The sequence below is a fragment of the Notamacropus eugenii genome, chromosome 2 (genome assembly GCF_028372415.1).
Source record: "Notamacropus eugenii isolate mMacEug1 chromosome 2, mMacEug1.pri_v2, whole genome shotgun sequence".
Lineage (NCBI taxonomy): Eukaryota > Metazoa > Chordata > Mammalia > Diprotodontia > Macropodidae > Notamacropus > Notamacropus eugenii.
Genome location: NC_092873.1, coordinates 398072450 through 398094067, shown reverse-complemented (window position 1 = coordinate 398094067; position 21618 = coordinate 398072450). Strand labels below are relative to the sequence as shown.

Below are 21618 nucleotides of genomic sequence, written 5' to 3'. Positions count from 1 at the left end.
AATGAATGGGAGAAATCATATAACAAACCAAAACATAATACACACACAAAAAAATGATCTGCTATATTCTGCAGTTGAATTCCATAGTTCTTTCTCTGGATGTTGAAGAACTGGCAAATTTCTGAAGTATAAAAAGACATATGTGATAAAACTACTATATACTCCCAAAATAGAATAGGCCTAAGCCCTTCCTTTTCCCCTCCTCCAACAGAATTAGCTTCCCCTTAAAGGAGACAAAGTTTTTCCTGGGTCAGGTTCTAGCTTCCCTTGATGAATTTTCCTGATCACATAAATGCATTAATAAGTCCCAGCCATGTAGCGTCTAAGCCTCTCAGATTTGGAGGGTATCTATGACTACACACAAATGGTCATACCATGATGACTTGTCAAGCAGATACCTTTCCATGAGGAGGTGAAGCTTTCCTTATCTACCAAAGTTGAAGATAAGCACCACTGTATCTTTGTTACCTATCTTTGCTATGTTAGGGCAAAGTAAGCCTTTTTGTCAACTGTTCAATGACTTCTGATATGAGGGCAGCCTTTTATAATAAGTCATTCACAATCACCATGGGGTCATTTTGTCTGTTTAGGAAATATACATGGAGTATTAAGTGGCTTTTGGTCAGTGTGTGTTGTATCAAAACAAAATGTATCATTTCAAATTATTATCATTTTTTTAAAGCAACAAGATATAGTTAGAGTATCCACAGTGAATTCCACAATGAACACACAATGCTAAAGGATTTATGTGATAGTATTCAAGATATCTGTCTATATATTTTGATACTCAATAACCACCTTTCACTTCTTTCAGTACAGCTCAAACTCACAATTTCTTGCCTCTCTTTTCAATACATGAAGTTGGTTTTGTTTTTATTTTCCCTAAGTATGTGTTCATGTAATTATTGCATACTAAGTAGCATGCAAAATCAGAATGAGTAGTTTTTGTGTTACAAGTGCTCTCAAAAGGAAGCCTATTAAATATAATTCTACAATTTAATTTGTATGTGGCCTTAAAAGTTATAAATGGTCAACGGATTGGTTGGGGGATTGGGGAGGCACTTCATTTGCAACAGAATGCAAAAAAATTACCTTTTTGAGGGGGCAGAGTTTGGATTGTCTACCAACCTGTGAATAATTCAGAGCTTTCTTGCTCCTAACACAATGTCCTCCTGTGCCATGTGTATGCTTGTATATTTATGAGTAACCAAATCCTCCTTGCCACAGATCCTAAGTTTCTTCTTTGCATAGAAACAGCACATAATGAATAAAAAGCTGAACTTGATGTCAGGGAGACATGACTTTATATCCCTATTTTGAATGAATTAATGAACGACTAAAACTTTTATCAAGAATTTTCTATGTGCAAAGCACCGTGCTGAGTGCTAGGAAATACTAATGGAAAAGTAAGATGGTCTACACTTTCCAGAATCACATTTTAAAGGAGAAAACAACACATAGGTAAGGTTTCAACTGTGAGTCAGATGGAAAGGTCCCCTAGGGTTCAACAGAAAAGATGTTACTGTCTTTTTTTGAGTGTCATTTGCAATAATAAAATCATATCATTTTCTGATGCTGAATCATTTTGGAAGGACATTGGTGTCAAGAACTGTCTTTTCTGGGTCTTCAGTAACTGTGGCTGTAGCATTGGCATGAGTGATTGTAAGGCTTCTTCCCAAAGAGGCTGCTTCCCAGAATGATGACTGCAGGTACTAGGCTGGAAGCCTTGATTTATTTCCAAGGCTTTGGGGTTCAAGGTCATGAACAAGTACTAGCTGAGTGACTCTAATCAGGAAGGTCAATTAACCTCAATTTGATGACCTCTAAGCTTTAAGAATCTTTGCTCCTATGGATGATGACAGCTAGATAAATTTCAATAGAATTCCATGTCTGAGACAAGTTCAGTAAATCATACATGGAAGGGAGTTTCCATAGAAACACTTAATTCAACATATTTTGAGTATAAGTATTCTTTCTTTACTATCCCCCAAAGAGGATGAACCTTTTGTCTTATCTTGCCAGGTTGGAATAGACCTCCATGCCACTCTGCTCACCATTCCCCAACACAAGGATTCTCCCCCCTCTTCCAACACTCTTTTGTCTGTTGTCTTTCCCTATGCCCCATGTGAATATAAGTTGTTTGAAGGTAGAAACTGCCTTACTTCTACTTGCATCCCCGGTGCTTATCACAGTGCCTCTTCCTAAACTATAGTGATCACTTAACAAATGCTGCTACTCCGCAACAATAGCTAAATTAGTTAACCTCTCCTGGTCTTATTTCCCTCATCTGTAAAATGAGGAGGGTGGACTAGATTATTTCTGAGGCCCTTTCAAGCTTTGGATCTATATTTTACAGCCAAAGTTCTTAGCATGAGAGTCTATAAGATTTTTGTAACTATTTCAAATAATCAGTTTCCTTGGTAATCCTATGCACTTTATTTTATGCATTTAAAAACATTAATCTGAGAAAGGGTTTGTCAGAATGCCAAAGGAATCTATGACACAAAAAAGGTTAAGAAACCATGATCTACAGTAAATATGGCCTTTCAAGTGTCTAGTTTGAAAGTAGCAAGTACTGAGAATCTTTCTCCTCATTCCAATTTTGTTCCTAGCCAAGAGTCCTAAGAGAATACACAGGAGCTCATGGTGAGTCTGTAGCCTCCCTACTGAATCCCTCCATTTTGGGCCTGGCAAAAAACACTCCTAGATGATTTGCATAATCACATTCAGCTGCCTCATCAAGATTCTTTCGGAAGTAAAAAGAAAAGAAAAAGAAATAATCAAGGGAAATTTGAGCACCTTGTCAGTTTTGAACAACACAAGAGTGCTCACTCAGGTGGAAACACATCTCCCATGTGTCAGAAGGTAGCAGATAGAGATTTGTAGTTACTACCTCTAAACATGAGAATATCTGAATCTCTGAATTTGTGGTTGATACAACTGCTTTCTTGCAGGAAGGGAGTTTGCCAGAGTCCTCTCAAAGAAAATAGCCCAAGGGGAGAGGTCACCAGGTAGGCCCTTTATAGCCAACATTATGACTCACAAATAATTCTATCTTCTACCAGACCTGAAAACTCTGGAGGACTGTCCCTTTGCAAGTGGGCGAGTACTACCTATAAAATCAAAGGGAAACGAAAAGAACCGTGGAGAAGACATAGCAGAGAAATAATTGCTGCTGTGTTTAAGTTTTTGAATTGGCAAGCTCCTAGGTCAGAAAACCAAAGCTCAGAGAATTAAAAATCTTGCCTATGTTCATGTAGCTATGAAACAGAAGAGTCCACACTTACATTTTTAGTTTCTTATGTTCTGTACAACCATATGACATTGTCTCCTTGGTTAGCACCAGTAAGGGATAGAATGAAGAAACAGATTTCAAAAAAAGTAGGTTGATCTCTTTAGAGTTGGAACCTGTAAATAACAAAATGCTAAGAGAGAGAAAAGAAAATTTGGGAGGAGAAGATTGGAAAGTCCATATAAATCTGAATTTTTATTTAAGAAGCATCTTGGAGCAGTGGCTAGTGGTATAAGGAGGAAGAAATTCCCCATCCCTTGATCTTAGTGTAAATAACAACATGTTCTATGTTCTGATCAATCAAAGATATAAACTAGATATGATCAAAGTTTAACCATCTCCACAGAATTGGTTGAAAGGCCTCTATACATGAGAGGAGACATTCCAGCAAGAAAAGCTTTATGAGTGACTTGAAAGGCAGGTATTTTGTGTCTATGCCAGAAGAAAGCAAGAGAAGAGGGAAAGAAAGGCTGGAAGAAATGCCACATTCCAACCCCCATGCCCAGAAGATGACCTAGTGAACTTCAGAAGGTGGGTACAATTCACCATGGCCCATAGAACCCCTCATTCCTGTTAGTGGCTGACAATAGTATCTGTATCAATAACCCAGATACACACTGAGGACCAACTGGACACATTGAAGAAATGCAGCTTCAGAACCCAGCAGAATCCAGAAAGTCACACCTAAGTGGCACTTCACTAGGGTCCCACGAAGGGAGATAAGGACTGTAAGAAGCAAAAGCTGTGAGTTTATCCCTTTGCCACATGAGCCCCAGGACTGTATATAGGAGAATGCACTCCTCATTTGGGGAGATGTTTTTGTAGGAACTTTCCTTACATTAGTAAACAGTCTTTTCTAAAAGCTAATTGTCAGTCTGAAAATCTTTAGAAAACTCTCTAGTAGAAGTCAGTCATTAAACACTGATTAAGCACCTACTCTCTGTCAGGCACTAAGCTAAGCTTTAAGGATACAAAAACAGGCAAGAGACAATTCCTGCCTTCAAAAAGCTTGTAGTCTAACAGGAGAGTACATTTGTAAATATGTACAAGCAAACAATATACAAGATAAATAGGAAATAATTAATAGAGGGAAGTCGCTAAAGGTGGGGGGGGGGGGTTAGGAAAGGCTTCATGTAAAAGATGGGATTTTAGTTAAGACTTCAGGAAAGCCAGTAGGCAGACAAGAGGAGGGAAAGTGTTCTAGGCATGAGAGACAGACAGAGAAAATGCCTGAAGCTGGATGACATGGTCGGACCTGTGCTTTAGGAAAATCACTTTGGTGGCTGAATAGAGGATAAGTTGGAATGGGAAGAGACTTGAGGTAGGCAGACCCACCAGCAGGCAATTATTATAGGACAAGTATGATGTGATGAGGATAAGCTAGGGGCAGTATCAAATGGGAGAAGGGGACATATTTGATGGATATTTCAAAGGTAAAATCAACAGTCCTTGGTAACAGATTGGATGTAGGGAGTGAGGAGATAGTGAGGAGGCCAGGTTAACACTAGGTTTTGAGCCTGAGAAACTGGAAGGACAATGGTTTCCCCTGCAATTATACAAAAGATAGGAAGTGGGGGGGGGGGGGGAACTAGAAGGAAAGATAATGAGTTTGGTTTCATATATGTTGAGTTTAAAGTGTCTACTGGACATCCAGTTTGAGATATCTGAGAGGTTGGGGCAGGAAAGACATTTAAGAATCATCAGCATACAGAGGTGCTCTTGGATGAAAGCATTGGAAACCTTAGCTCCACAGGGTTACTCCTAGAACCCCGAGAGTAGTAGAAGTGGCCCTCTGGGTAGTAACCAGCTAATGTGATTTCAGACTGAACCCAGAATTCTTGCCTCAGAAAGCTATTCCAGAAAGGAGAAGGACCTAGATTCAAATCAGATACCGACTAGTTATATGGCCCTCATCAATTTATTTCTCAGTACCACCCAATAACTCTTTCAGACTAGATTTTTCTCATAGCAAGATATTTATATACTTGAAGTTAGATTATACAACAACCCTGATAACAATGACTTCATAATCAACATCCTCAATGACTGGTTTGTTCTGCTGACTCCTACCATCACACACACACACACACAGCAGAGAAGTGATCCTACTAAAAATAGAGCACAGCCACCTCAGGAGTCTTCCAACCAATCCAGATTGCAGGCATGCACTCCAAAGGGAGGACTGTCTAGAGGTGAAAGTGAGTTTGTTTCTAGCTGTTAGTGGTTATAAAAATGGAAATGAAAGGTTCCATGGTCCTTTTAAAAAAGCATATTGCCTTTTGATAAAATAAGTTAAAAGATTTAAAAAAATAGAGCACTTGAAAGAGTATTCTAATTTGTGAAATGATTTGAAAGGGAATGCCTACAAGAGAAACCAGAGGGTCTCTAAGAATTCCTACTTTAACTCAATTTGATTCAATTCAATCAACATTTATTAAGCACCTACCATATGTCAGGTCCTGTGCTAAGTGCTGCAGACACAAAAAGAGGCAAAAGACAGTCTCTGACCTCAAGGAGGTTACAATCTAATGGGGAAGACAACACGCGAATGCATATATATACAAAGCAAACTACATAGAGGATAAATAGGAAATAATTGAAAGACAGAAAGCACTGCGATTAAGAAGGGTTAGGGAAGATTTCCTGTAGAAGGGATCTTTTTAGTTATGACCTGTGATCCCAGAAATATAAAAGCCAACAGTAAAAGAAACCAAGGGATCACACAAACCAAAGATCAAAGGATCTGATTAGAGATCACAAATTAAAAAGATCTTCAAAGGCTATCTAATCAAAACATTCATTTTATCAATGAAGAAACTGAGTACTCAGCCAGTGTGACCTAGGTCACAACAATGATGTTATCAAAGGCAGGATTTGAATCCACACCCTCTGACTCAAATGTTCATGCTCTTTTTGTACCACTTTGCTTAGAGATCTAAAGAATACAAATCATAACTCGAATTTGTTTTGCTCTTAAAAGTTGTTTTCCTGACAACCTCTGGAAGAAACTAGAGAATCAGGAACCCCCAAACAAAATATGTAATCTTGAAAAAAGTATTCTGAACATCAATAATGGGGTAATTTGGAATATTATATTTTTGGTTCAACACAATTTCATTAATATAGCTTGAGATACAAAATTTAATACCCCAAATTGGAATTTCTTCAAAATCATGGGGAAGGTTATTTTTCAATTAATATTATTAATTTCAAATTAATTCGGCTGACTTCATCTGAGACTCCAAAATAAATGGTGTGGCTTAAAATTGTGTTTACATTTGAAAGAGAAATGATGGTTTCTCAAAACCTTTGGGCCATTTTAAACAGGGAATGAGTACAATTATACCCAAAGAAAGTAGGCAGCAACATTGGTTATAGACTTTAGTTAGAACAATAGTTAAATCTCTTACGTTCTCTCAAGGTGCCTGGAATCTAAATATGCAATATGCAAGAGAGTTTTTGCCTTCTTTAAAACCACTTTTAAAATTCCTCAGTCTCCAACTTTTCAATCAACATGTCAGAATTCATATTCCTCCTTGATTTTGAGATTCTGTTGATTAAGGCTAATTTAACCTTTCAGAAAATTCTTATTTTAGAGACAATCATGCCGTTAATATATAAATATTTGGGAAAGCTTGAAAGCAAAAATCATATTGCCAGAACTTTCTCTAAATCACCTTTGGAATTTATGATGGCTATTGCAGTATGTATTTTTTTCTTCTTTCTGCCTTTAATTTATATGCTAATATTTATGTTGTTACATATTCATAAATGCCTCGCTGAAATCCTCCCTTTTGCCATTAGTTTAAATGACTGCTTACTAAATTTGTTAAATTGATCCAAATCCTTCCCACACTTTATTTCATATGCATTTTCTTTAATTCTTGTGCTTTTTTGCATATGTATTGTATATATTATATTTAAATCTTAATTAAGTATTAGATTTCCATTTCCTGATGTCAGGTCTTTGCAAACACAAATGAATTGTTTGGGCCCAAGATATTTAGCCCATTCAGTTCTCAGTGACATTTATTCAGGTGTGGCAGATACTCAGTGGAGATCCCAAAGTACTCATCTAACTGCATCATTATGGATGGATCCACTGTCCCAAAAGCAGAACTGGAATGGATGAAAAATTCCATCTATAAATAACAAAAAATACATTTCCTTCCTTTCAGAAGGCTATCCTATCAAACTTCATTTACCTTCTAATCATGTGATTTATCACCATGTCTCACTTTACTTTCCACACAGAAATATTATTCAATACCTTGGCTTGGGTCTTTTCATCCTGGAACATCTTTCCTCCCTGCTGGCAACCTTCTCCCATGGTGAGTTCCTTTTAGCAGCCTCCATTTTAGGGACTGGTCCAGGCCAGTCATGCTTCATTTCCTTTTCAGATGTGCTTCTGACCACAGACTTCTCCACCATGCCCCCACAGGTGTATCTTCTTACCTTTTAGTGTCATGTACCCTCATTAGAATATAAAAATATGGTCCTTCTCTTTGCTTGTATTTGTATCCCCATTACTTATAACAGGGTCTCTCTTAGTTCTTGTTCAATTGTGTCCAACTCTTCATGACCTCATGGACCATAGCACAACACTGTCTCTGATGTTTTGTAAGCAAAGATACTACAGTGGATTAAGGCAAAAGCAAAGGTTAAGAATACAAGTCATTCTGCAATTGATAAATGGTTAAAGGATATGAACAGACAGTTTTCAGAGAAAGAAATTAAAGCTAGCTAGTCATATAAAAAAATGTTCAAAATCATATTGATTAGAGACATTCAAAACAACTCTGAGGTACCACATCACAACCATCAGATTGGCTAACATGAAAAAACAAGAAAATGATAAATGTTAGAGAAGATGTGGGAGAGTTGGAACACTAATTGATTGTTGATGGAGCTATGAACTGATTCAACAATTCTGGAGAGCAGTTTGGAACTATGCCCAAAGGTTTATAAAAATGTGCATACCCTTTGACCCAGCAATATTGCTTCTAGGTTGTATCCCAAAGAGATCATAAAAATGGGAAAAGGTCCCACATGTACAAAAATATTTATAGCAGCTCACTTTGTGGTGGCCAACAACTAGAAATCGAGGCTATGTCCATCAATTGGGGAATGGCTGAACAAGTTGGGGTATGTGAATGTAATGGAATACTATTGTGCTGTAAGAAATAATGAACAGACAGACTTCACAAAAACCTGGAAAGACTTATATAAACTGATGCTGAGTGAAAGGAGCAGAACCAAGAGAACGTTATACACAGTAACAGCCACAGTGTGCAAGGACTAATTAATGCAAGGACCTAAAACATTTCCAAAGGACTCACGATACAAAATGCCATCCACATCCAGAGAAAGAACTAGGGAGTTCAAATGCAGAATGAAGCAGACTATTTTCTTTTTTGTTATGTTTTGTTTTGTCTTTCTCATGGTTTCTCCCATTTGTTATAATCCTTCTATGCGATATGACTAGTGTGAAAACATTTTATAGGAATGTATGTGTAGAGCATATGTAAGATTGCATACTGTTTTGGGGAGAAAGGAGGGAGGAAGGGAGGAAAATTTAAAACTTATGGAAGTGAAGGTTGAAAACTGAAAACAAATAATAAATTTGGGGAAAAAAATGTAAAAAAAGAAGAAAAAACCACAGGTCAAGTGACTTACCCAGGGTCACATAACTAATAACTATCTGAAACTGGATTTGAACTTGGGTCTTCTTGACTCCAGATCCAGCCTTCTAACCACTGAACCATCCAGCTGCCTCCTCTGGCAGGTAGCAAGTGCTTAATAAATGCTTGTGGTCTTATGGCCAACCTCACAACTCTAACTGCCTTCCAGACATCTCAAATTAGATCAACATCATAAATTCAATATGTCCAAAATAGAATTCATCTTTCCCTCTAACCCGTCACCCCATCCCCACACACACCTTCTATCTTCCCTACTATTGTAGCAGGCAAAACTATCCCTCTAATCCCTCATGGTTACAACCTGCGAGTGATCCTGGTTTTCTCTTTCTCACATCCCAATACTCAATCTGTTGCCAAGGCATGTTGCTTTCACCTTGGCCATAAATAAATAAATCACTGCTTTGATATTACAACTACTCTGCTGCAGGTCCTGATCACTGGCCTCTTTGCTGTTCCTCAAAGAGGACACTCCAACTCTCACTTCTGGACATTTCCTCTGACTGTCGCTCATGCCTGGAATGCTCTCTCTCTTCTCATCTTTGCTTATTGGCTTTCTTGCTTTCCTTTAAGTCTCATCTTCTTGAGAAAGTCTTTTCCAACCCTTCTTAATTTTAATGCCTTCTCTCTCTTAATTATTCCCTATTTATCCTATTCATAACTTATTTTGTATATATTTGTTTGTATGTTATCTCTCCCAATAGATTGTAAGCTCCAAGGAAGGAACTATCTTTTTCCTCTTTTTTCCTTCCCAGTTCTTAGCACAATGTCTGGCACGTAACTTGCACTTAATAAATGTTTATTGATTGATTAATTGATTGAAGAAGAGAAATCATTTAAAGGTGGGTCATTTTGACTACAGTGAATCCAATTTCTCTTTTCTAAGCTTGCTTCCTTCTGCTGTACCACCTTCACATTATAGACTCAGTTGTTCTCTCTCCCTTTCTGACCATAAACTACTCTTAGGATATGGTTTTATATCAGTCATTTACACCCTAGTGAGAATTTGTGGCCAGGTCACATCTTCTAAGCATATTTGCATTTTAAAACTTATCTCTACTTGCTGTGTGTGGATTCTTAAACCTTACTAAATGCTTGTTGATTGATTAAGAAACTTTAGACAGAAGAAGAGAAATAGTACAAGTATTTACAGGACAGCAGGATACCTTCTTGACATAAATAAAGTCACAAAGCCCACCCAAAAGACTGGCCCCCTTGTTAAGTGACGCTTCCCTGTCTTGGGGCTATGGACAAAGTCTGAGTCCTGCCAGGTTTATATTACCTATGATTCAGGCCAATCCCCAATACTGTGATGAGAACATTCAAATCTTTTCAACATTCTGCTTTTACTTTAGTACATTCACTCTCTTTTCCTCCCCCTGCCCCTTAAGAAAATAAGCTCCTTGGAAAATATAAGCATTCCTAAATTCTCAGTGCACAAAGGAGGTGCTTCATAAATATTTATTGAATGGTATGTAGGTAGAACTGAATATGCATAGATCCACGCCGGAGATGAGGAGTCCAAACAACTATGAGAGGATGACTCACTGGATGGCTGGATGGAAAAAAGCATTTATTAAGCACTCACAGTCTACAAAGGTCTATACCAAGTGCAGAGGAAACAAAGAGATGTATAAGACAGTCCCTACGCTCAAGGAACATTCTAATGGGGAAAATAATACGTATGAAAAGTTTCTGTGGCAAGTCAGAAATATCCTATGGTCTTTAAGGTGCAGCAGCAAAGCAGAAAGATTTAAAATCATCTTTAAAGGCATTTCCACAGATGAAATCCTATAGTTTCTGATGTGGAACCATTTGAGAGCAGCAAGAATTTGGTTCTTTTCTGGGCGGTTGACTTGCAGAACTCACAGAAGCAATCGACAACCCTTTGGTTTCATAGCCCTGAACTGGCTCCAGCTGCTGGAGGTGGTGCTGGTCAGGGTTTGACCTGACTGACCCAGGTTGCCTCCTGCCTCTTCAGCTCTAATGGGGTTCCCTATAATTTCGAGAATTAAATATAAAAGCCTCTGATTTTTAAAGTCATTCACAATCTGACCCTTTCCTCCCTTTCTAGTCTCTTTATATTTTGTGTTCTTCCTATGGTTGCTGTAGTATGATTGTTTCAACCATATCTGACTGTGACCCCATTAGGAGTTTTCTTGGCAAAGACGCTGGAGTGATTTTGCCATTTCCTTCTCCAGTTCATTGTACAGAAGAGTAAACCGAGGCAAACAAGATTAAGTGACTTGCCCAGTTTCTGAGGCCAGATTTGAACTCAGGAAGGATGGGTCTTCCTGACTCCAGGCCTGGTGATCTATCCATTGAAGCATTAGCTGCCCTCACATATTTTACCATTTACAAAATTACAAAGATCCAGTCCTATCAATTCTAGCTTCAAAACCTCTCTAATATGGGTCCCCATTCTTTCTTCTGACACTGCCACCACCTTGGTGTAGGATCAAATCACCTTGTGTCAATTCTATTAAAACTGCTTTCTACCTGGTCTCCTCCTCCCAAATATCTCCTTATTCCGGTTCAACATCAACTCAACCATCAAAGTGATCTTCCTAAAACTCAAGTCTGACCATGATGCCTCCTATTCAACCAATTCCAATTTGGAGCAGCTAGGTGGCACAGAGGATAGAGTTTCAGGCCTGAAATCAGGAAGACCTGAGTACAAACTCAGCCTCCAACACTTACTAGTTTTGTGACCCTGGGCAAGGTACTGACCCTCTGTCTGCCTGTTTTCTCATCTATAAAATGGGGATAATAATAGCACCTACCTCCAAAAGTTGTTGTGAAGATCAAGTGAGAAAATAATTGTAGTTAGCATAGTGCCTAGCACATAAATAAAAAATATGTAAATGTTAATGATGATAATGATGACGATGATGATGAAGATGTTTGGCTTTTAAAGCCCTTCACAATCTGGCCCCTTCCTACCTTTCAAAGCTTTCCACACTTTCCAACCATTCTTTTTTCCCACCAGCTACTCTGCGTGGTTTCAACTCCTCCAACATCTTGCTTCATCCAGGATAATGTTTCCTCAGAAATATCATCATCATGGTGATTGCTTTACTGTTGGTACTCAACACTTCCTCAGTTGCTTCCCTCTTTGACTACAGGGCAGAACAAAAATCATCTCCCAAAACCACTCTTTAGAAGGCTCAAATTTCCAAGTCTTCATTTCCTGCCATATACTCTGTCTGTTTTTGACTCTAGCAACGTCCTATCTCCATGGTGGTTGCCTTCTGGCAAATTATCTGCCCAACGGGCATTTCCAGTTTTCTTTTGTGTATTGTTTTCTCCCATTAGATTATAATCTTCTTGAGGGCGGAGACTGCATTTGTTTCTTTATTTGTATCCCTACTCTTAGCATAGTACCTGATACACAGTAGGTCCTTAATAAATATCTTATTATTGATTGCCTCTTGACACTTTAGCTCCCTCCAGATACTCTGCCATGCAGCTACACTGGCCTACTTGCCCCTCCTCTCACAGAACCCTCCACCTCCCAAGTCCATACCTTTTCGTTGCTTTTCCTCATGCTCAGAGTACATTCTCTCCTTACCTCCACCTCCCATCTTTCTTCAGATCTTAGTAAAATCTCACTTTTTGAAAGTAGCCTTTCCCAGTTCTACTTAATACTAGTGCCTTCCCCTCAAGATTACCTACAAGTTAACCATTACATAGTTCATATCCCATATATACATATATATATATATGTACGTATATATAGTTGATTCATTGTTACACTGTATGGGCTAGGATAGTATAAACCTTTTAATTTTGTATTCCCAGTGCTTGACACAGTATCTGACACATAGTGAAAATTTAATAAATAACTCTTTGTTGACTTGCCTTGAATAATCTTGGTCCCAAAGAAGAGAAATGAAAAGAAACCTCCTGGGAGGTCAACAGATATGGAAGATTGCACATATATTCAGATTTTTCAATGTATTGGTGAGTTTTGCTGATTTGTTTTTTTCTTTTTCTTCTTTTCTTTTTCAAAAACATTGATCTCACAGGGAGGAATGGAAAAGAATATAGTTGGAAGTTTGAATAATATGAAAGCAAAGAGATAATAATGAGAAGATACTTCCTATGAGGTTGACATGTATGGACAACTGCACATATTTTCAGATATTTTTCAATGTGTTGATTGCCTTTGCTAATTTTTTTCTCCTTTCAAAAAATTATATGAGACAGATCTCAGAGAGGGAGAGGAAGGGGAAAATTTAAGTAAAAACAAAAAGAATCAATAATTTTTTTAAAAGAAAATTGTGTTTTCGTTGATACAAAACCTCATGCTGCTATTTTAAAATTACACTTCCACACAAGGAAGTAATCCAAAATACATTCACTCTCCCACTCTTCTTCACATCATCAGCTTTCGTTGCTTTTTTTCCCCCTCTCACGGATGACAGCAGAGTTTTTACAATGTCGTGTTCGTCAAACTGAACACGTTCTATCCTCCATCTCTTTTGCCTGCCAAAGCAAATAAAAAAGTGTCCTCCAAAATCAGATATGAGGACAAGGATGGTCTGAAGACCTGTGAATTAGCTGGATAAGGGAGAAGCTCTTAATGGCGACCCTGTAAATTTATATACATTTTTATAAAATCAGAAGGTTAGAGATCAATGGAACCTCAAAAATTATCTAATCTTATCCCTCCCTTTTTCTTTTTTTAACAAAAACAAGGACATTAAGCCCTAGGAAAGTAAAATCAATATTCAAGGTCACACAGAAAGTGAACAAGAAGGACAAAGATTCTTACTGGGACATTATGAATCCTAATCTCATGTTCTTTCTACTCTATCATATAATTTTTTTATTTTTAAATTTTTTTCCCACTTATATTACTTGATTTTCTTCTTTTTTAGGCCTAATTCTTCATAAAAATACTCCCCCCCCCCTCAACAATACTGAGGATTTATAAGGAGTAATGAGCATTATTTTAGTCAACTCATCTTGCAACCAATACAAGCACAATTAGCCCTTCCACATCACAACTTTACCCACTGAGGTTTCAATATATCATGGACTGGCAAAAGAAATGAAATGGGAACTTTTGGGAAGTTTTGCCAAAGCTATAGATGCCATCAAAGGTCTGTAGATGATATAGAATAAGTTTCAGGAAAAGCCTCCAATAGAAAGTGGGATTTGAGCTGGATCTTCAAGGAAGCCAGGGAAACTGAGGCAAAAGTGATGAGACAGAGCATCTCAGTTGTGGAAAACAGCCATTGCAAATTCACTGAGAGGGAAGGTGAAGCATTGTGTTCCACAAGTAGGCCTTCCTTCCTGAATCACACAATGTGTGAAGGATAATAAAGCATAAGAAGACCAGAAGAGAGGCATAATGAGGCAATTTGAATTCACTCCTGGGATTTGCTAATTAGATGCCCAAAGCTATTCATATACTACTTTGGACAAATCTGCTATTTCTACCTACATTGCCCATATAGAGAAATAGTCACATCAGGGTCCCATTTGTCATCACTTTCTTTTTTTGCCCTTTTCCCTCTAAAATTTAGAGACTATTGGGATTGCTCCATTATCTGAACTTTTCCAAGGTTCTGTTCTCTTTTTTGCTTCCTTCACCTTCATCCTCAAAAGATTGACCCCTTCAGACAGATGTAACCAATTTGTTTTGGCTGTAGTAACTCACACAGAACTGTGTACCAACATGTGGATGTTTGCAGTCTGCCCCAGTGGAGTGATTGCCCACAAGAATGAAATCCAAGATATTCTGAAAGATTGAAGTACTCTTATAAAGAACTTTGCTGACAGCTCCTTCAGGATATCTACTCAGCCACAGCACGCAAACAGCACTTACCCTACATCCATATGGTTGTGCCACATACTGGGAAGTCATCGATAAATATTTGCTGTTGTTAAGAACAAACTGCTGATACCCAATTTGGTCATTTTTTCTTTTTTCCTCTTTTTGGAACAGTGCCTGCTGCATCTGAAAGACACTCTCATGCAATGGTACTTTTGTTTAATGCTGCTTTCATGCAGTCACGTCTAAAATTGGCCAAAATGCTTGAAAACAACATTAGAAACAATCTGGTCCTGGCATAAAGAATGGCCCACATGTACACTTTCCCCAGCACATATGTCCTTTCCAGAGTATACATCTCTTATTAAAGTCAATCAGAGAACTGAGAATTGGATTCTATTATTTTACATAATATTTCCTTTAAATCCTGTAAGCATAAAAATGCCAATATAGATCAGTCAATATTTTTGTGAACATATTCTGTTAGTGTAAGTGCTACCCTAGACAAACCTAAGATGTAATAAATTGCTTTTCAGTACTCATATAGGTAGGAATAACGGTAAAAGTAGACCTACAAAGCAGAAGCATATGTCCACATGAAGTACAGAATTTCCCAAACAAACAGAAATGATCCTGAGAAGTTAATCTACTAGTGAATGTAATAAAAAGTGAGTTTGCCAAGTTCTTTCTGAATTCATAGCCTGATTTATTTTATATCTGCTAATAAGATCAGAGTTGGGAACCTGGAGATTGTCTACTCTGCCCGACTTACTTTATGAATGAAGAAACAGAGACCCATAAGGGCCTGTCCAAAGTCACAAACAAGGATACCCAGGAATCAAACCCAGATCCTCAGACTCCAAAGCCAGTGTTCTTTCCAATAGATCCCTAAGCTTTTTCAATGCCTGCTAACATTCATTTTGTATTAATTTGGATATAAAGATGGAATTATGTTAATTATGAATTCCATAATAACAATGTTCCTATTTCTAGTAGTCCAGGCTAGCTCTGTGCCCAGATTAAGAAATCTCTTATGTGACTTCTAAGACTGGCAGGGTCCATTTAAAGATTTCCCCTGGATTGGTTCTATCAGTCCATAGAATCACAGAATTTGAGAATTGGAAAGGATAGTATTGCCACTGATCCACATAACGCATGAAAGGAATCCCTACTATAACACTAACAGACAAAAGGTCATTCGGTATCTGCTTTAAGACTGCATGAGCAGGGATTCATCACCTCTCAAAGCAGCCCTTTCCACTGTGGAAAACTCTAATTGTTAGGAAAGTTTTCTTGACATCAGGTCTACATTGAACTCCTTTCACACATCTGTTAGAGTCAAACAGACCGAGTTAAATCCTTCTTCCACATGACAGTCCTTCAAATACCTGGAGACAGCTACCACGTGCCCCCTGAATTTTCTGTTCTAAATGTTGTTGAATCATGTCTGACTCTTTATGACCCCATTTGGGGAATTCTTGGCAAAGATACTGGAGCAGTTTGCCATTTCCTTCTATAAATAAGGAAACTAAGGAAAGCAGGGATAAGTGACTTGCTCAAGGTCATAGAGATAGCAAGTGTGTGAGGCCAGATTTAAACTCAGGAAGATGAGGAGAGAGAGAAAAGAGAGACTGGGGGAGAAAAAGGGAGAGGGAGAGAGAAATTTTGTCTTTCTGTTGACTTATTTTGAAATGACTTCTCAAGGGCAAAGACAACATTGTTCACATTGACAAATTTGGAACACTGGAGGTAAATGAACAGTATTTGATTTGCTTCTACTTTAGAACATATCTAAGCAGGTTAAGAGAGTCATTAAGGCACCTCAATCTTTCCTCATAGATTTCTTCATTTTTTTAACCCCTAACATCATCTTTTTGTTCCTCTATATGCCACCAATTTATCATTCAGTAATCAATGCCAGCATCCAAGAGCACCAACTCATAAGTCACTGCTGTCTCAGTGCCTGTGCCTCTACCACTGAAATGCACTACCTCTTCACTTCCATTTCAAAAATTTCCTCTTTTACTTCAATATGTAGTTCACTCATCACCTACTAGATAAAGTCATTCCTGCTCCCCACCAACTACTAGAGCCCTCTCTCCCTAACAACCTTGTCTTTAACTATTTTGTATTTATTCTGTATGTACATATATATATATATCCTTCTTGTCTATGCCATTAGAATGCAAACTCCTTGTAACAACTGTTCATTCTTTCTATAGTACTAAAACAATACCTAGCACATATCATAGCCACTTAATAAAAGCTTATTCAGTGACAAACCTGTACAGGTCAATGCTCATAAGGATTAACCTACCTTAATAGAAAGGGTCCCAAAAGTATTAGCACAGTTATAAACTTCCATAAACTTTTCAGATGCATGTTGCAAATACCTAAAAATATAACTTAAAAGTTCAATTATATATTAATTTATCTTGTACGTATTTAGTTTGGGGAATTATATATATTTTTTTATTTTAACTAGAGAAGGCACCTTCCTGTTATGCATAGCATGTGCAACAGTTTCTGGATGAGATTGTCTCAGGCTTGTAAATCAATTGAGAAAAGTCTTTTGGGGTGGCTACCTCAGTGATCTAATCTGACTCCATTAGACTGTTTCTTGTAAGGTCACATCAAAAGTGTTATGTATGCATCAAAACCTCTTTCTTTGCATGAACTTAAGGCTAAGAATACAAATATAGTTCTTTCAGTCACTGAAAAGCAGTTGATGGTTTTTACAAAGTTCAAAAAATCATCTAAAGAGATATAAAGCACAAGATGGTAGCTATGTTTAATTTTATTAAGAAATATCAGCATTTTAATATTGTGAATAATTAACTTTTCAAGTGATTTCTGTAAGCTTGCAACATTTATGTTTATGACATTAGGAAAGCTTTAAAATGCACTAAGACTCTTGGGACACTCTATTTACAAAAGATGATTACAGGGCTGAAAATATATTTCTTTATTGTTTTTTTGTTTGATGTTTACAAAATACCTTAGCACAATCAAACAAAAATCCTTTGAGGGGGGAAAGGAATCCTTTGGGGGAGCTAAAGAGATAGTATTACTTGATGAACCAAGATAATGTTTAACTGAGGATTCAGGGACAGTGACCAAAGAGAGTTTTGTGACTGGCATTCAGGTCTTCAAAATGACAGCTAAGTAATGGCACACTTTCCAGTTGATTAATTTTTGCTAGCTGTGACATCTGCTGTCATTTGAAAACTGTCCAGCCTGAACATCTGAAGCAGATGGGAGCAGCATGGAAGGTGTCAATTTGGTCTATAATTAATAAATATTTTCTCATCTCTTGTAAAAAAGGATCTCTGAGAGAAAGGTTTCCATTTCTTCTTGAAACGGTGCAACTCTGGATGGTGGTCATTCACCAACTGAATAACTTTCTCAAACCAAATACCCCATTTTTATTAGAATGTAAGTTCCTTGAAGGCAAGACCTATCCTCACTTTTGCTTGTGTATTTCTAGCACTTAGCACAGGGCTTGACACACAGGTAGGTACTTAACAAGCACTTTTTCATTCATTCATCTATTCATAATGATTTGAAGTTCCCTCCTCTGGGTCATGTTCCAATTTATCACTGTGTTTGTAATCCTGACAATTGATGACAGAAGAAAGCAGTTTACAGGCATACTAACAGCATGAGAAAGCCATTCTGGTATTAAATATCTGGCATGTATACGTAATCCATGAAATCTACCTGTGTTGTGAATGTCAGACATATTAACACGTTCAGTCTAAAGTATGGAACAAATGCAGAATAAAGTAGACTGTTTTCTCTGTGGTATGTTTTGTTTGGTTTTTCTCATGGTTTCTCCCATTCATTTTAATTCTTCTATGCATAATGACTAATGTGAAAATGTGTTTAATAAGAATGTATGTATAGAACCCATATAAGATTGTATGCCATCTTGGGGAGGGAGGGGGAAGAAAGGGAGAGAAAATTTAAGACGTGTGGAAGTGATTGTTGAAAACTGAAAACAAATAAATTAATTAAAAAATAAAAAAAGTATGGAACAAATAGTCAAGTTCTGCAATTGAAACATGGAAAACAAAAATATCTCCCCTTTGCTCTGTGTCTGAAATTTGTCATTTAATTTTGTTTTATGGGGTTAGAGCACTATGGTTTTTCAGTATTATATAGAACCTTTTTTAAAAAATTGATCATGTGACAAGGTTAAATGAGAGAATAGAAAAAAGGGGGACAGGGTAGGATAGGGGACAATATAGTTAGTCTTACACAACATGACTATTATGGAAGTCTTTTGCAAAATGACACATATATAGTCCGTATTGAACTGCTTGCCTTCTCAGTGGGGATGGGTGGGGAGGGAGGGAGGGAGAGAAGTTGGAATTCAAAGTATTAAAAAGGAATGTGGAGAATTGTTATTCATATAACTGGGAAATAAGAAATACAGGTAATGGGGTATAGAAATTCATCTTGCCCTACAAGAAAAGAGAAAAGATGGGGATAAGGGAAGGGTGGGGTGTGATAGAAGGGAGGACACATTGAGGGAAGGAGTGATCACAATGCAAAGTGTTACGGGGTGGGGGAAGGGGAGAGATGGAGAGAAAAATTGGAACTCAAAATTTTGTGGAAATGAATGTTGAAATCTAAAAATAAATAAATAAAACTATTTCTAAAAATCTATCATGTGCTAGGGAATAAAGAACTCAGAAATGAATACAGGAAGACAGTTGTTCAAAATGGAATGGGATGCCCTGGAGGCAAGATCCCTTATCAGTGGAGGAAAGGCTAGATGATCATTTGTGAATCATTGTTAAAGGAGCTAATTTTTCAGATAAATGGTCAATGAGACTCCTCATAACTCTGACATTCTATGACTCTGAGTTTCTTATAATATTAAGACAATCATAGAGCTAGAAGAATCACAATTTTCTCATTTTACAGATAGGGAGACTGAGGCCCAGAGAGCTTAAGTGATCATCAGTTCAAGGTCATATACCTAGTAACTGGAAGGGCCAGGATTCAAATTTTGAATGACTTCAAGTTCATGTACCAAGATACCTCCTGTTAATTCAACGTTTCTCAAATCTAACTTGGCAATTGAACATATTGGGGCTTGAAACCAAGGATGCTGGTCTGGGGAATACTCTCAGGCTAAATGGGGCAGCAGGTGGCTCAGTTGATAGAGTGGCAGGTCTGGAGTCAGAAAGACTCAAGTATGTGAGTTAAAATCCAAGCTCAAACACTTACTAGCTATGTGACACCAGGCAAATCATTTAAACCTGTTTGCCTCTGTTCCTCATGTAAAATGGACTGGAGAAAGAAATGGCAAAGAAAACCCCATATGAAGAGTCAGACATGACTGAAATGACTAAACAAATAGAACAAAAATAGGATTAATGAAAGAGAAGTCAGGGGAAAAATTTATACCAAATTGTACAGATGACTACTTTTTGATACACATATAATTACATCTTTCAAATTTTAGGTTAAAATAATCAGAAGACAGAAATCATCTCTTGGAACTCCTAGTCACATTCTCCAGAACACTGAGTTCCTTAAAACACATTTTAGGGAATGTTATGTTATTATCAGCAACTGATCACTTCATATGAACTCATTTGACTTTCCTATAGACAATTTATTCAAGTTTTGATGGAAATGAGGAAGAAGAAAGTGGTCAAAAATTGCTCTAAGATAGCAGAACTGAGTGTGACACTACAGTGAGCGGAACCAAGTACTCAAGCCAGGGAGGCAAGAAAGGGGACAAGAATGAGCCCCAAAGATCAACTTACTTAATGTCAAATGTTTCCTAGGACCATGAATATATGTTAAGAAAGCTGTGTATTATCAATACTTCTGGATGAGCACTTATGGAATGGCATATTATTAGAAACAGGACAGCCGAGACCTAGCCAGTGACCGCTCCAGCCACTTCGGGACAGAGATCGAAGCCGCTACACCAGGAAAATGGCTGATGGATTTTCTCTTAATGATGCCTTATACGGGTCTAGAAATCCAAACCCACAAGGTTGGCCACAAGGTTCGCCACAAGGTTCTTGGGGAAACCAACCCGCTGGTGCTGGAGCCTACCCAGGATATCCTGGGGCCTACCCTGGTGCAGGAACACCTGGGGCCTACCCTGGATCAGCAGCACCTGGAGCCTACCCTGGTGCAGGACAACCGAGTGCTCCTGGAGCTTATCCTTCAGGGCCCATGACTACTCCTAGTGGACTAATACCCTATGCGGGAGGCCCACTGACAGTGCCTTACGATCTTCCCTTGCCAGGAGGCATTGTTCCTCGCATGCTGATTACCATTATAGGCACAACAAAACCCAACGCAAACAAAATTGCTTTAGATTTCAAGAAAGGGAATGATGTGGCTTTCCACTTCAATCCTCACTTCAATAAGAACAACAGACGAGTAATTGTTTGTAATTCAAAATTCAACAATGCCTGGGGAAAGGAGGAAAGACACGCTATGTTCCCGTTTGATGCTGGTAAACCATTCAAAATTCAAGTTCTCATTGAGGCTGATAGTTTCAAGGTTGCTGTCAATGATGCCCACTTGTTGCAGTACAATCATCTAATGAGAAACTTCAATGAGATCAACAGGCTGGGCATTTCTGGTGATATTAACCTTACCAGTACCTCACATACCATGATATAAATTTAGAGGATCAGAAATATAAAAATATTGACAGGAATTTTCCTGTAAAACATATACTTAAGTGCTTCCTGCTTGTTATGGGAGAAATCTTAAAGGTACTCATACTCCATTTACTCTCTTTGTCATAGCCACACCAAATCTAATAAATGTTCTTTAAGTACAAAAAAAAAAAAAAAAAAGAAACA

General features: G+C 37.8%; 1 protein-coding gene and 1 long non-coding RNA gene across 2 annotated transcripts in view; one reads left to right on the top strand and one right to left on the bottom strand.

Annotated features, from left to right (window-relative positions):
* The window catches only part of LOC140522432 (uncharacterized), a 371870-nt gene that overhangs the window by 9555 nt on the left and 340697 nt on the right, over positions 1 to 21618 (bottom strand). The gene's annotated exons all lie outside the window — the stretch shown is intronic.
* On the top strand, positions 20675 to 21616 carry LOC140529139 (galectin-3-like). Its single transcript, XM_072647562.1, has one exon. The coding sequence runs from the start codon at positions 20732 to 20734 to the stop codon at positions 21431 to 21433; it is 702 nt and encodes a 233-aa protein (XP_072503663.1). The 5' UTR covers positions 20675 to 20731; the 3' UTR covers positions 21434 to 21616.

Bases quoted from the DNA above. Each gene is read 5' to 3' on its own strand.
- LOC140529139 (XM_072647562.1), top strand. From the start codon at position 20,732: ATGGCTGATGGATTTTCTCTTAATGATGCCTTATACGGGTCTAGAAAT.